We start from the raw sequence: 16,975 nt of genomic DNA on the forward strand, positions 1-16,975 counted from the left end.
ACCCAGTAAGACTGGAAGACTTAGAAAATGATTGCCAAGACATATAAGCTGCCTCCCCCTCCCCCAAAAAAAGAATATGTAAGAAATAAAATACTAACCTTAAGAATCTTACTACAGGTCAACAATTAAACCTGTTTAGAAGCTTCTGATTAATTAATGTATGTAACTAACAAATAAAGTAATTGTGATGGATCGTGCATGTACAACGGACACTGAAAGAAGTGAAGAAAAATATTACCTGATTTTTATATTCTTCACTGGCTGCTTAGAAGCTCCCACTGCATCTATGTTTGAAGAAGCCACTTAAGCAGAAGCATCCTTCATTTATTCAGTAAAAGTGTATTTAACAACTGCTTTATGACAAGTACGGTGCTGGTATCCCTGCCCTTGAGGAGCTCTAAGTCATAATAACAACAAGATAATGTGATTGATAACACAACTAACATCTATAAAAAGAACTACAGGACTCCATAAGATTTTTTGGAAACGTGTGTATTGGAGTTGGGGGTGGGCGATGAGTGGGTAATAGCCTCTAATCTCGTATAGGAGGACAGGATCTCCACACTGTCAAGGACCAAGGAATGCTGAAAAGACACAGTGGATTTTAAAACCACTCCTCTAAATGCATTCTGAAAATCATCAACATCATTTCTAAATGATTAAATACATACAAAGGGCCAGTAATATATTTGCACATTCCAAGTTAAAATCACCTAGAATACTGCACCTAGGAGGTACAATAGACCAGCTGACTTAAGCATGTTTTTAAGAGAGGCACTAAAAGGACTTAGTGACACTGAAGATCAAGAAAGTCCTGCTTTCAGTACAGAAATACAGTAGTGATATAACATACTAGCTATGAATCCTAAGCAACGACCAATAAAACTCTGAGGAGTCTAAGGAAGACACAACTCTGCCAGCCTCCCCTGGTTTCACCCACTTAACAGGCCATGTGTTCAGCATCCAGAGATTTATCACAAGAGTATTTTTTTTACTGGCTTCTATCAGTGATGAAGGTTGTCTAGGAACAGGAGCACAAAACTGAAAATGTACAAGAAAGCTACATTAAGCAATCAGGAAAAAAAAAATTTAACCCACCTTACTGTCTTTCTTTTGTGTCTAACAAAATCAAACCCACTTCACAAGATGGAAGAGGAAGAAAAATACTAAGACTGGAACAAAGTAAGTTCTTGCCATCAGGCAATTTGGGAAGAGGAAAGGAAAAGGAAGCAAAGGAAAGTAAGAATGAAGCTCTCCTCTAACAAACAAGCCTGGTCAATGGTACCAAGTTTTTCATTGACTTACTTACTCTCAGTTGAAGATTAATTTCATATTACCTTACATACATTTAACAATGGAAGGAAAATTTGATTTAGACCATATTGGCTAAGGAAGAAGAGCAAATCAAGTTTCGCAGGGTATTTCAATACCTTTGTTTTACAGCCCAAGTTACTTGAAGTAGCCTATTTTTGAATGGGGACACGGAAGGAACACCACAGGAACTGAAGAGGCAGCTAAGTTCCACATGTCATTACGTAAAAAAACCAACCCTAGCAACAAGTACTTCTGAGTCAGGAAGAGACTGCTTAACAACCACAGATCATTATTCTGTGTCCAAACCATACAAGGCTCAAGGTACCCAAAGATAAGAGGACTTATAAGGGATATGAACCTGGTAGTATCTAATAACACAGTTCCAACAGAAAGTGCAATGGCTAACTGGCAAACTAAACTTTCACACTACTGTATGCTGTGCTGTGCTGAGTCGCTCAGTCATGTCTGACTCTTTGCAACCCCATTGGACTGTAGCTGCCAGACTCCTCTGCCTATGGTGATTCTCCAGGCAAGAATACTGGAGTGTGTTGCCATTTCCTTCTCCAGGGGATCTTCCCAACCTAGGGATCGAACCCAGGTCTCCCGCACTGCAGGAGGATTCTTTACCGTCTGAGCCACCAGGGAAGCCCATAATAAACCAAAACAGAGTAATTCATTCCACCTCCCCAGCAAGAAAACTGACAGCCAATACCACTTTGTTACATTCACCAGTTCCACCCCAAATATCCCATTTTTTTAAAAAGACCAGTTCATTCTGGGGGTGCTTTATCTCAGCCCTAGGGCTGGTTGCTATTATAATTTTATAATATTAATTTAAATATTAACTTAATATTAAAATTAATTTTATATTAATGATATATTATCATCTATCAATCACATTATTACAGTATATCTGTTACATCTTTATTCCTTAGAGTTCACTCTACCCCTTACAAGCCAATCCCTTATTACTTTGATCTGCTGTTACAGTAAATAATTCTTTATGTTAAATTCCTTGTTTAAATTACTTACAGGCTGTTTGTCCTCATTGGACCCAGACTGGTACAGATGAGCTGAAACAAAATGCTAATAGCCACTGATTTCACACAGGACAGACATTATGTTTCATATTTTCTATACATTATCACTCTGTATTTTCACCAAAACTCTATAATATATCTCTCAACAGTAAGAAAACAGGCTTAGAAAAGGAAGCAATTTGTTTATGATAATGCAAATCCAGGTTGGTCTGATACTCCAGTCCCTGCTGGTTCCCTACTATAACATTTATTTTTCTTCACAGAACCTAGCAACACTTCTTAAAGAACTAAACATCTATGTCCTGGAGAAGAATTAACAAAGCAGTTCTGGCTGCTATACTTAGAAAGGGCAGCCTCCAAGGTTGGCTTTGACTAGTGCCTGGGCACTTAGATTTCAGGAGGGTTCTATTCCCAGAACCAGTTAAGAGTGGCTTACTGTGCCTAAATTGTGCAAACAATATGGTTGATGCCGAACACTGCTTTCCTTCTGGGAGTTGAGAATCTGAGCACATGCTAGGCAGAGGGTGCCTAAGTGTACAACCCTTCCCAGTCATGCCCCAGAAAGAAAAATTCCCCCACTAAGGCAAGGAGATCCAACCAGTCCATTCTGAAGGAGATCAGACCTGGGATTTCTTTGGAAGGAATGATGCTAAAGCTGAAATTCCAATACTTTGGCCACCTCATGCGAAGAGTTGACTCACTGGAAAAGACTCAGACGCTGGGAGGGATTGGGGGCAGAAGGAGAAGGGGACGACAGACGATGAGATGGCTGGATGGCATCACTGACTCGATGGACGTAGGTCTGAGTGAACTCTGGGAGTTGGTGATAGGGAGGCGTGGCGTGCTGCGATTCATGGGGTCACAAAGAGACAGACATGACTGAGCGACTGAATTGAACTGGACTGAACTGAACTGAAGGCTCTAATGAGCTTCCTCAGTAGACTACATTGCCACCACTGGCTGAAGCAGAGAAGCACACCCCGTGTGACTCCACTGCGAGGAAAGCTGAACGGAGCCTGATTTCTTCTGCACTTTACCACCATGCACTTTTAAGGGAAAAAGTGGTTTTACTTTGTATCCTCTCACTGCTATAAATCATGGCCATGAGTATGTCTAGACACTGAATTCTGTAAATCCTAGCAAATCACTGGAGCTGGGGTAGTCTTGGGGACCTCCTAATACAGCCTGTGACATGCCAACTATTTTAGTAAATGCAGAGGACACAAAGATGAATGGGGCCTTTGCCCTCAAGGAATTTTACAGTCTATTTAAATTTCCCTTCTTTCACTTCTCTGATCTTCACTTCTTAGTCTGTTCACCACTTAAAATAGATTAGATACATTTCCTTGAGCTAAATCTCATTTTTGGTACTGAAATGATGCTAAATATTTAATAAGTCCATCAGGCAAAATCTGAGATACAAAGCTCTAATAAACTCGAAGGCCACACATATTTTCTTTTTACTTTCCCCATCATATTGTGTTCCTCATTAAAAATAAATTGACAAACCCTTGTACACTGCTGGTAGGAATATAAAATGGTGCAGCTGCTACAGAAAATTGTTTGGCAGTTCCTCAAAAAGTTAAACATAGAACTACCACGTGGCCCAGCAATTCCACTCTTAGGTATATTCCCCAAAGAACTAAAAACAAGTACTCATGCAAGCACTTGTACACACGATGCAAAAGAGCTGAAAGGTAGAAATAACATAAATATCCATCAATGAACAAATGAATTATTGTGTATACATACAAAAGAATATTATTTGTCTATAAAAAGGAATAAAGTGCTGAAATATGCTATAACATGAATGAACCTTGAAAATATGATGGTATATGAAAGAAGCCAGACACAAAAGGTCATGTATTATGCAATTCCATTTATATGAAATATCAAGAATAAGCAAATTTCTAGAGGCAGAAAGCAGATTGGTGGTTTTCAGAGACTAGAAGGAAGGGGAAAGTGACCGCTTAACAGGTGTGGGGTTGTTTTGGGGGTGATAAAAATGCTTGGAACTAGAAGGGGTGGTGGCTGCACCACATGTGAATGTACCAAAGAAAACCAAACCATTCACTTTTAAAAGGTTAATTTACATGTTATATGAATCTCATGTCAAAAACAATTTTTACAAAGCAATACAGTATACAATATGGCAATAATGATGTTATTTGACTGGGTGCTTGTAGCTTGGAAAAAAAAATCAACAGTGACTACCATAGACATAGATTCAAAACAGTGCTGTATCTCCATATACACCCTAGAAAACTATCTGAAAACTCAAGGTGGTTCTAAGATATAATAGAGTATGTATAACTGATGCAGTAGAGTATGTATAAATGTTCCTCCAAAACCCACAGAAAATAAAATTATAACATTACTATACATTATAGTTATTATAACTATATTATTATAACTATGAAACATTATTATATAATATTGTATATTACTTTGAATAGCATGCATGCATAAATAAAATCAATATTTTAAAGACATTTGCCTATTTCATCAACATCCCTAAAAATTTATTATTTTGGTAGGCTGGTCTTTTCAATGGAAAAACCATTTAAAGCCTTATATTCAGGGTTTCCTCATATTCAGGCATTTACAGCACATATACATAACCTTTTTTTCTCTTAGGTCTAGAAGGATGTATCCCAAAATGTTTAGTGATCCTGGTGTTGAGGTGGGTTTACAGAGTGGTATATATATTTTTTCTTTTCCCTATCTGTATTTTCTAATTTTTCAACAATGAATACATATATTTTCACTCACAACCATAAAAAATAGGCCCTTTTATTTGAACCAATAGGTTCACTGATGGTGTCTCAGATGGTGAAGAATCTACCTGCAATGCAGGAGATCCAGGTTTGATCCCTGGGGAGGGGAAGATCCCCTGGAGAAAGAAATGGCAACCCACTCTAGTATTCTTGCCTGGAGAATACCATGGACAGAGAAGCCTGGTGGGGTACAGTCCATGGGGTTACAAAGAGTCAGACATGACTGAGCAGCTAACACTTTGAAGGATTCTGTAAAAATTAAATGAGATAATACACATAAAGCCTTTAACACAGTACTCAGAATGTTATAAGTATGCAGCAAACATTAGATAAAATGGATATTATTAGGTTTCTGTTTTTGAAAATATTCCTCAGGAAACATCTTTCATTACCTACAGCAAAAGCATTTACCTGAATCCAGGCCTGGGTCACCTGAGTCAAGCCTAAATAACTAACAGTTTCTCAGCTGGTCCAGCAGCCTTCATCCACCGCTTCCCAGTTTTCTCACCAGGGCCAGGGTTAATTCAACAACCACCACTCACAGCACGCCCATGCTAATGGCTCTCCACTGCTTACATGATCAAGTTCCAAACACTCTAAAATCTGGCCTCACCTGTTCATTTCTTTTTTCTCCCTATTTATTTATTCCCTCAACAAACATTTACTGAGGGACATTCATGTGTCTGGTACTATGGTAGAAACAGAAAGACAAATAAGTTACTGATTCTTTTCTCGAGGAACTCGTAGTCTAGTGAGAGAGACAGGCATGTAAACAAGCACAACAGGAATCATGCAATACAATGTAAATATTAGGCCCAGAGGGAACAAGTGTACAGGTTGACAATGGAGTGAGAAAAGCATGAAGAAATCACAAAGAAGGGACATCACAGGAGGCAAGATCTGGATGGGTTTGAAGATCTAAACTTTACTCAAATGACTTCATACCTAAGGGTGTTCTCCCACATCAACTCAACTCAAGCAAAATCGAGCAAAGTCCTCCTTGCCTTCACAATGCAATTCCTATCTGGCTCAATATACTTTCAAACTGAGTCAAGACCCATTCATGATTGATTTAAGAGATCTCAATTATTATAAAATCGAAGGTAAAGCAACAGTTCTCAAACTTTTTGGTCTTTGAATCTCCATTCTTAAAAATTACTAGAGATCCCAGAGAACTTTTGTTTATGGGAGTTAATAAAGATTAGTATTTGCCTATTAGAAACTAAAACTGCAGTTTTAAAACTATTTGTTAATTCATTTTAAAACATCAGTAATAAACCATTATGCTAACATGAAAGCTTTTTACAAAAATTAACTGTATTTTGATACAGCCACTATGGAGAATAGTATGAAGGTTCCTTAAAAAACTAGGAAAAAAACTAACATATGACCCAATTTAGCTGGTAAAGAATCCATGTGCAATGCGGGAGACCTGGGTTCGATCCCTGGGTTGGGAAGATCCCCTGGAGAATTACATGGACTACAGTCCATGCGGTTGAAAAGAGTCGGACATGACTGAGCGACTTTCACTTCACTTCACTTCATGACCCAACAAACCCACTCCTGGGCATTTAAACCCTAAGGAAACCATAACTGAAAAAGACACATTTGCCCCAATATTACTGCAGCACTATTTACAATAGCTAGGATATGAAAGCAACCTAGATGTCTATCAACAGATGAATGGATAAAGAAGCTGTGGTATATATATACAGTGAAATAGTACTCAGCTATAAAATGGAACACATTTGAGTCAGTTGTAATGAGGTGGATGAACCTAGAGCCTATTATGCAGAGTGAAGTAAGTGAGAAAGAGAAAAACAAATATCATATATTAACACATATATATGGAATCTAGAAAAGATGGTAGCAGCGCAGCAATGGTGACACAGATTTAAAGAACAGACTTGCGGACACAGTTGGGGAAGGAGAGGGTGGGAGAACATATACAATGTATATTGAAATATATACATTACCATATGGAAAATAGATGGCCAGTGCTATGTGACAATCTACGGAGGAGGGAGGGAGGTCCAAGAGGGAGGGGACATATGTATACCTATGTCTGATTCAGGTAGATGTATGGCAGAAACCAACACAATAGTGTAAAGCAATTATCCTCCAATTAAAAATAAATTCAAAGGAAAGAAACATACAAAAAAATGCAGTGAGAACAGTGCTACTGTCAAACATTTTTCTGCAAATATCTTTCACAGCCAACTTAATAGAAGATGGCTAAGATACCTGCTCCTGCTTTCAATCTGTTGTGATATTTTATTTTGATGAAAGTATATGAAGAAAATTTGGCCTCCTTCAGATATGTTTGTCAAAAGTAGGAGTACTTTCACTTATCTATGGATATTCTTCCTTAATATAATATCAAAACTTGCAAAGTGACAGTTCCTTAAAAGTTAGTTGCAGTGTGGCAATGCATATCAGTGAATTTTTCATAAAATCCATTGGTCTGTTCTGTATTTTGAACATTTTTTTTACCTATCATGATTATGTAACATCATGCATTGCTCATTTATAAAATACTGGTTCACTAAATTATAAAGATCTTCTCAGTACTGACACATTTCCTTATATGATAGCAATGAAACTGGCTTTTCCCCCCCTCTCCTTTAAGTGCAAGACTGTGGTGGTGAAAAAAAAATAATGACTACTAACCAGTACAGTTTGGTGCCGGTGCCTTGACTCACACTAGGATGACCCATCACTGCTTATACATCAGTGCAAATGTCAATATAGTAGGAAAAGCAAAGAACATCTTAATGTTATGAAGAGTTTTGACCTTGAAGACCTCCTAAAAGGTTCTGGTGCACCTTGCAGGGTGGGGGGGTGGGGGGGTGGGGGAGCTGTCCATGGACACTTTTTAAGATGAGTATACTGGACTATAATAGAATTTTTAAACAAGAAGAATAAAGTACCTCGTGTTTTAATAATCAGGGTAAGAATTATTCCATGAAACATGTTTTGGTCACATATATACGATAAACACCTAACTATACTAGCCTGTCATGTAAAGTGGATCTCTTATCATGGGTCAAGGTCAAAATCCCATGGTCAAACAACTCTTATGTTGTGATATTCAGTTGAAACTGCTATTTCACTGAACTGAAGACTTAAAAAACAAAAACAAAATTTAAAAAACCCTCTAAATTAGCCTCAAAGGTATAAAGGAAATATATCCCTAAAGGATAACTCTGCAGCATTCCAAAATTCCTTTGAGACAGGCTAACATGTCAATCCTTTAGCCCAAAAGGTCAATACAGACATAATAAATTGTATTTTAACTGGCATACAATAGCTATTTCAATTTCACTTTTATAATCATTTCATCACTCACATTACTATTCAACACGATTCAGCTCTGTTGCTATTAGCTGAGTGACTTAGGGCACATTACTCACCCTCGCTGATTTATTGTGCCTGTCGAGATGCTAAGATTAGGCATAACACAAACAAAGTGCCACGCCACCCTCTAGAAGAAGGCCATTATAACAATTTTTTTATATACTTTGAGTTCAGAATCCGCCCTCACCCCTCAGTGCCCTAAGACATGTACGGCTGAGTGACAACGGGCCTCTCTGTCTCCTACTCGCGCTGTTGCTTCAGATGCCCTACTGTCTGCAACTAATGATCCTCTGACCTAAACACTCCCCCAGCTACTTCTGGTGTGCCCAGTGCAAGTCCCCAAACTTCCTCTCATCCTATAAATTTCCTGGTCAGACAGAAGATAATGCTCATTACAATTCAAAGATCTTCTGATAAATGCCATATCAATTCTTGCTTGGAACCAGCCTAAAAGACTTCAGATGAAATCATCTGAATTTGTGGTGGTTTTTTTTTTTAAACAGCAATTTTTTTAAAAGAACACACAAACTTAAATTCCTAAAACATATGGTCAACTACTATGAATTCATGAAAGGGCTGTCTCTATCAGATCTCATCACACCTTAATTCTTGAACAAGCTCCACTCCATTATTTCCTGGTCTAGGTGTTATTTCCATGATCAGTTGAGGACACTGAGATTCAGAGAGGTTGAATGACTAGGTCAAGGCCAAACAGCTAATAAGTGGTAGGGCCAGAGGCACAATTATAACTCTATTCTTTCCATTACTCGGTGACTTAGTCCAAAAAAGCGTTTATTTCCAGGCTAGGCAACAGGGAAGGGAAGTGCAAGTTCAAACTGTCTTAGCCTGACTGTTTCTCTTCTACCAATGAGAGTAACAGAGATAATCCAACTTTTTTTGGGTGAGGAGGGGACTTTCCAGGTGGCACAGTGGTAAAGAATCTACCTGCCAATGCAGGAGATACAAGAGACACAGGTTTGATCCTTGGGTTGGGAAGATCCCTTAAAGTAGGAAATGGCAAACCACTCCAGTATTCTTGCCTGGAAAATTCCATCAGCAGATGAGCCTGCTGGGCAATAGTCTGTGGGGTGACAGAGTAGAATATGACTGCGAAGAAGCAAGAGCACAATCTGCCTTTTCACTTGGAGTTATCACCCAGTTACCCTCAATGGTAGAAGAAAACCAGTGCTTCTTAAATTTTAACATGCATACAGGTCACTGCAGGGCATCCTGTTAAAAATGCAGATTCTGATTCAGTGGGTTTGGTGGGATACCTGAGACTCTGCATTTCTAGTAAGATTTCAGGAAATGATGACAGATCTAGTGCTGGGGCCTTACTCAAAGTAGATTAAACGCAGTGGTTCTCAAACCTGGCTGCTCATCACAATCATCTGGGAATCACTGAACAATTACAGATTCCCAAGGCCCTCCCTCCTGGACATTCAGTGGTGTCTGAAATAATCTACTTCATAACTTTGTAATTCAAAGAAATGTATAATTATTAATGACAACAGCCAAAGCAAGCACTGATTAAGCATATACTAAATGTTTAAGTGTTTTTCATATTAGTTTACTTACCCACAGCACCACACTGTAAGGTTGGTATTCATAGCACTACCATCCCTGTTTTAGACATAAGGAAACCAATGCACCACGAGACTGCTACCTGTCCAAGGTCAGTCACTGAGTAGGAGAACAGGGTGCAGACCTAGGTCAATCTGGCTCCTCAATCTGTGCCCTCAGACACACCACAGAACACTCTTCTTCCTCATATGCTTTCATCAATCATGCAGCCACTGCCAAACTACATAATCTAGGAGCTCTTGATCTGAAAATGAAAATGCCTTCAGAAACTAAACCTATGACTTTAAATGTCCTTAACTGGGACAAAAGCGCATTATTTGAACATAGATTTCATTTTTTGACAACCCCAAATCAGGAAAAGCCAATTCAAAGAAAGCCAGTGTCTGATCAAGCTAGGTATTCTTTTTGAATAAAAAATGCAGTGTCAGGTATTAAAAATGTTTTCCTCATCACTCATCTCTGAAGCTGATTCCAAAGGAGAGTTCTTTATGTTTTGCGCAGTGGTTATATTACCACAGTCAAAGTGGCTGTTTTGAAGGACAATATTCACCTGGATGCACAGATTCAGTTGTATTTGTTTTTTAGAATATTTGGCCCCTCAGTCATTCCAAAAGAAACACATTTGCCCTTCAGCATCAGTCCAGACACTCACGCGTATGTTCAAAACGACTGTTCTGAAGCATGCAGTTTTCTGCTGCAAAAGCAACGCTTTGATTTTCTTTCAGATTTTTAAAAAATAAAAACTGTGCTTTATTTATACACATCCATTTGTAGAAAAATAAATACAACAATCAAGCATTAATAATAAAGCACTGAACTGCATGCAGTACCATAAAAGGCATCCTACAAAGGCAACTATAGATCCAAAATAGGTGCACAAATACCCTCACATACAAGGGATAAAGGCACGCACAAATACTACAGGGAACAGAACTCTAAAAAGGTATTATATTTCTACATCTAGATTAGCTCCTTTGTTAAATGACTATATCCTTTTAACAAAGAAAATATTCTGCAAATTCAGAATGATTTACAGATTTTTAAAAAGAAGGCATTAACGCAGATCAGCACGATTCCACACAACCAACCTCTCTGCTTGAACTGGACTCCCCACACCTTAGTGAAGCCACAATTCCCTTGCACAAACTCCCATCCACCACCCCCCACGCACACCCAACTCCCCACCAACCTCACAGGGGTTCCTGGGCTGGTCCATGGAATCTGATGACATCACTCTCTCTTCCTTCCTGGAATTCTAAACCCTGCTGCTCTCCCCTTGCACACAGCTACCATCTCCATGGCAACCTCACCTCCTCCTGCTTCCCTATTGGCTTCATGGAGCAGGATACACAAAAAGGTTTTCCGTTCTCCCCTCACCACCCGCCCCCCAAAAATGATGCTTTCAACAGGAACCTGTGCTAAATTTAGCTACTTAGGATTCAGAGTCCTATGACTAAGAAAACACAGAGAAACGTCCTCCTTCCTACATTCCATCCTCCTCCTTCCAACCCCACCCCAAAGTGGCTGCTTCACCTCCTCCTCTCTGGCCCCCAACCCAAAGCAAGTAATGGTATCTGCTGAGCATTAAAAACATCTGGACCATCCCACACATAAGGCTGGCACAGAGAAAATCCTCACAGCCTCCTCTCCTCTTCTCGCAACAAGGGGGGAGAAAAAGAACAAAAATAAAAGTACGCACTGGTCAAAAAACCAGTTAGGACATGTCACGGACTGAGGTATCAGTCTTCTGCTGTTTCCCTCCATCCCAAGCCAAGGATCCGAAACTCTGTGCCTAGAGGCAGAACTCCTAAGTCTCTAACCACTTAGAAGACCAATTCTCTCCCTATTTGCTTGATATTATTTCCTCCAGCAGGGGGAAAACAGGAGGAAGAAAAGGGGAGAGAAATGAAGTTGAAAGACTGCACACTTCGGGGACCAAACATGCTAATCCTAGAACCACAAATCCTGGGTCAAATTTTCCATCCCAGAGACTGACCTGCTATGTAAACTGAAGCAAGTTCTGACATCCCTCACGTCAAAAGAAGTTCCCACACAGGGATGTTGTAAGAATTACTGACAAAATTAATGTAAAGTAGTTTAAGTCCCTGGGCCAAAGGGACTGAATAGAGTGTAAGCTGACATCTCAGTACTGAAATTCTTGTGGACATTAAAGGAAATCAACTATCCATAAAGGAAGAACATGCCAACTTCTAAAAAATTATCCTTTCATAATCACAGATACAGCACAAATTACACATAATTTCTTGAATCACAGAAAGCTCCCCCAAAGGTCTCTACTTCTAGTAAAATCCAGCTGATTTATGACTAGTTCTCAACTGTGGAGCTGGCCCTGCCCTTTCTTTGCCTAGTCCTAACTTTTAATTTTGAAACTGCCACTCAATTTCCCTAAATGACTCAATATGGACCAAGGCTTCATTTTCCAGTGCAGCTGCCCATTTCTAGGGAAATAACTTTTTCTCAGAGCCATATCTGATAGCTAAATGCTGAGTCAACCCAGTGGCCAGTCATATATGACTCTAAAGGACAAAGCATTAATTGTAACCAAGTATAAGGCTCCAAGCAGGTCAGAGCCTTATAGTATGAAAGGGATTGGATTAAAATAAGACACACCCAGAAAAACTGTGTTCTGGGTTTGCAGGGCAGAGACTCTGCTCCAGGGCACCAACTCTCCAGTGAAAAAACAGACATGAAAGGAAAATGATTTCATGCAATAAGAAATAGTCATTTGCCCCAAACAGAATTTAAACAATTTGGAACTTTCAGCGAAGTCCAAATGCCCCACTAGTTAACACACAGGCATCCAGAATAAGCGTCACAACTGCTACAGAAGACAGCAAAGGACATAGTATTTGCTAATAAACAACTGAAACTCACATGGGGAGGCGGATAAGGGGAGGAGGAGATGGAGGAGGAACACAGTGTGATGTGTCCATCTCTGAGATTTCTGCTTCCTTATCTCACTCCAAGTGGACTCCGTAACAAACTATTCCCTGTGTGATACCACTGGTCAGATGGTTCCACAGGCTAAATATGATGAACCCTTTTCCAACAATTCTCCTTAATACTCTTAAAAACAAACAGAAGGTCACTTACTTTACTCCACAATGGGAAGACTGAAGCACAGTTTCCAAGACTGCCCATCCAATCAACTACGGAGCCTGACTTACATTAGCTATGATCATGAAATCTATCAACAGTGGCCTGGACTAAACTGACTGCTGCAAATAAAACTGTATTTATGTGGCTCAGACGGTAAATATGGGAGAACCAGTTTCGATCCCTGGATTGGGAAGATCCCCTGGAGAAAGAAATGGCAACCCACTCCAGTACTCTTGCCTGAAAAATCCCATGGATGGAGGAGCCTAGTAGGCTACAGTCCATGGGGTCACAAAGAATCAGACACGACTGAGCGACTTCACTTTCATTCAAACACCCATTAAAGTGCACTTATCATATGCCAGAGGTTTTATATGGACTGTTATTAACTCTCAAAAATAAATAAAAAACTACAAGTTGCATATATTCTTACCTCTTTTAGCACACACAGAAACAACAATTCCAGAGACGTCAATGTGACCACAATCATGTAACTCGTTATTTAATTTTTTTAAAAGCCAATATTCTAACCCGGATCTGTTTGAACTCACAACCTGTGTCTTTTCTGCTTGGCCTCCCATTTATAGACAGCTGGGGGTGGAAACAAACAGTCAGAAATCACTATGTATCTATGTTTTCTTATATCATCAATAAAATACAGGCTGCTTAACATCAAGGTCAAAGTCACACTTTTTAGGTAACACTAACAACAGACTGGTTCTAAATAGGAAAAGGAGTTCGTCAAGGCTGTATATTGTCACCCTGCTTATTTAACTTATATGCAGAATACATCATGAGAAATGCTGGGCTGGAAGAAGCACAAGCTGGAATCAAGATTGCTGGGAGAATTATCCATAATCTCAGATATGCAGATGACACCACCCTTATGGAGGAAAGTGAAGAGGAACTAAAGAGCCTCTTGATGAAAGTGAAAGAGGAGAGTGAAAAACTTGGCTTAAAGCTCAACATTCAGAAAACAAAGATCATGGGGTCTGGTCCCATCACTTCATGGCAAATAGATGGGGAAACAGTGGAAACAATGGCTGACTTTATTTTTCTGGGCTTCAAAATCACTGCAGATAGTGATTGCAGCCATGAAATTAAAAGACACTTACTCCTTGGAAGGAAAGTTATGACCAACCTAGATAGCATATTCAAAAGCAGAGACATTACTTTGCCAACAAAGGTCCCTCTAATCAAGGCTATGGTTTTTCCAGTAGTCAAGTATGGATGTGAGAGTTGGACTGTGAAGAAAGCTGAGCAACAAAGAATTGATGCTTTTGAGCTGTGGTGTTGGAGAAGTCTCTTGAGAGTCCCTTGGACTGCAAGGAGATCCAACCAGTCCATCCTAAAGGAGATCAGTCCTGGGTGTTCTTTGGAAGGAATGATGCTAAAGCTGAAACTCCAGTACTTTGGCCACCTCATATGAAGAGTTGACTCATTGGAAAAGACTCTGATGCTGGGAAGGATTGGGGCAGGAGGAGAAGGGGACGACAGAGGATGAGATGGCTGGATGGCATCACCGACTCGATGGACGTGAGTTTGGGTGAACTCCGGGAGTTGGTGATGGACAGGGAGGCCTGGCATGCTGCAATTCACGGGGTCACAAAGAGTCGGACACGACTGAGTGAGTGAACTGAACTGAACTGAACAGTTTTAAACCCTGAGCAGGCACTCCATACTTATTCATTTCTTAATCTAATCCTATTAGTCTAAACTTCTGGACAAATGGCAACGATTCTACTCACATCTTTTAAAATTAAAATTAGCTTGAGAAATTACATACTGAAGTGAAATGATACAACTTCAGATAACATATTCTGGAATTTAACTTTATAATATTTGAGATGAACAAAATTATCACTGGCTAATGCCTCTACTTAGGAGAAGGCAATGGCAACCCACTCCAGTACTCTTGCCTGGAAAATCCCATGGATGGAGGAACCTGGTAGGCTGCAGTCCATGGGGTTGCACAGAGTCGGACACGACTGAAGCGACTTAGCAGCAGCAGCAATGCCTCTACTGGCCCAATTATAACATCCTGATGCCGACATAGTCTCATCTGCTGGTTTTAATCTGTAAACCCTGTGCAGTCAAGATCTATACGTTAGATTTATGATTTCTAAATTCTGCATATAGAACCAGAACATTTCAAAGTGTTTCTCCAGGGATTCCACTAAAACTGTATCAGCTGTTAGAGGACAATGCTAAAGAGGCCAAGGTTACATGTCTGATACCCACGTGAACCAGTTAGCATCACTCTCTCCTCCTGTCACAATATGCCCTCTGCTGTAAATACACACTCCTGGGTTTACTGAAAAATTAACACAAAGTATCACTACTTCTGAAAAAAGTTAAAATGTATCTAACAATATCAAATATTATCAGTTCAGTTCAGTTCAGTTGCTCAGTCATGTCCGACTCTTTGCAACCCCATGAATTGCAGCACACCAGGCTTCCCTGTCCATCACCAACTCCCGGAGTTCACTCAGACTCACGTCCATCGAGTCAGTGATGCCATCCAGCCATCTCATCCTCTGCCGTTCCCTTCTCTTCCTGCCCCCAATCCCTCCCAGCATCAGGGTCTTTTCCAATGAGTCAACTCTTCGCATGAGGTGGCCAAAGTACTGGAGTTTCAGCTTTAGCACTTCTAATCTGCAGAAAACAGCTATCGTCTTTCAGAAAATATGCCCAATCATTCATCCTTTAAATAGTTATTGAACCTCTACCACAGGTCAACTGATAAATCTCGAAAGGCTAGTACTGGAAGACAAATAAACAGTTATGTGTGGTATGTGACAAGGCAGAGACGAATATATACGGTAAAGTGAGAGAACATGAGAGACATGGGGCCTCTAGCAAGCGTCATGGGAAAGGAATTTCAGGAGTTCCCTGAGACAGGTAAGGGCCTTCCAGGGAGAGAGAATGAATTTTTACGATGGTATGGTCAGAAAACAAGATGGCAAACTTAGGAGGACTTTCAAGTATTTAACGAAGACCAGACAGAGCTGAAAGAGATGACCTGTTGGGAGAAGTCAATGCAACAGGATTTTCTACCTCAACCAGGTCAGGTTTTCCTAAACTGCCTTATTTTGAGTTAACTTCCAGAGTAAAGGAGGGAAATTTTTTTAATATCATGTGAAGAGTTCCTATCTTTTTAGTTGACATGATAAAGGTCAAAAAAACACCTCTCCACAGCAAAAGAAACCACCAACAAATGAAAAGGCAAACCTACCGTATAGAAGAGATTTGCAAATCATGAATCTGACAATATGTAATATCAGATGAGGTTAATAACCAAAATATATAGAGAACCGTATCAGGTGGGGTTAATATCCAAAATATATAAAGAACCCATAAAACTCAATAGCAAAACAACAAACAATCTAATTATAAAATGAGAACAGGATCTAAATAGACATTTTTCTAACGAAAACCTACAGATGGCCAACAGGTACACAAAAAGCTACTCAGCATTCACAGATCATCAGGGAAATGTAAGTCAAAATCTCAATGAAGTATCATCTCACACCTGCTAAGATGGCTATTATCAGAAAGACAAGAAATTACAAGTGTTGGCAAAGATGTGGAGCTAAGGGACCCTTTGTGCACTGCTGGTGGGAATGTTAACTGTTGCACGCACTATGGAAAACAGTATGGAGGTTCCTCAAACAATTAAAAATAAAACTACCATATGATCCAGTAACTCCATGTCTGGGTATTTATCCGAAAGAAACAAAAGCACTGCACTAATTCTAAAAGGTCCACATGCCCAAGTTCACTGCA

General features: G+C 39.7%; 1 protein-coding gene across 21 annotated transcripts in view; it reads right to left on the reverse strand.

Moving 5' to 3' along the window:
• RBFOX2 (RNA binding fox-1 homolog 2) overlaps positions 1 to 16,975 on the reverse strand; it is a 293,466-nt gene that overhangs the window by 209,738 nt on the left and 66,753 nt on the right. The window contains exon 1 of one of the 21 annotated variants that reach the window (XM_070789691.1): positions 11,262 to 11,419. The exons of the other annotated variants lie outside the window; for them this stretch is intronic. Within the exon in view, the coding sequence (XP_070645792.1) occupies positions 11,262 to 11,303 (42 nt within the window). The 5' untranslated portion in view covers positions 11,304 to 11,419. Of the gene's footprint in view, positions 1 to 11,261; positions 11,420 to 16,975 lie in introns of those variants that run through there. 21 annotated transcript variants of the gene reach the window in all.

The sequence above is a fragment of the Bos indicus genome, chromosome 5, assembly GCF_029378745.1.
Source record: "Bos indicus isolate NIAB-ARS_2022 breed Sahiwal x Tharparkar chromosome 5, NIAB-ARS_B.indTharparkar_mat_pri_1.0, whole genome shotgun sequence".
In the NCBI taxonomy this organism is placed as follows: domain Eukaryota; kingdom Metazoa; phylum Chordata; class Mammalia; order Artiodactyla; family Bovidae; genus Bos; species Bos indicus.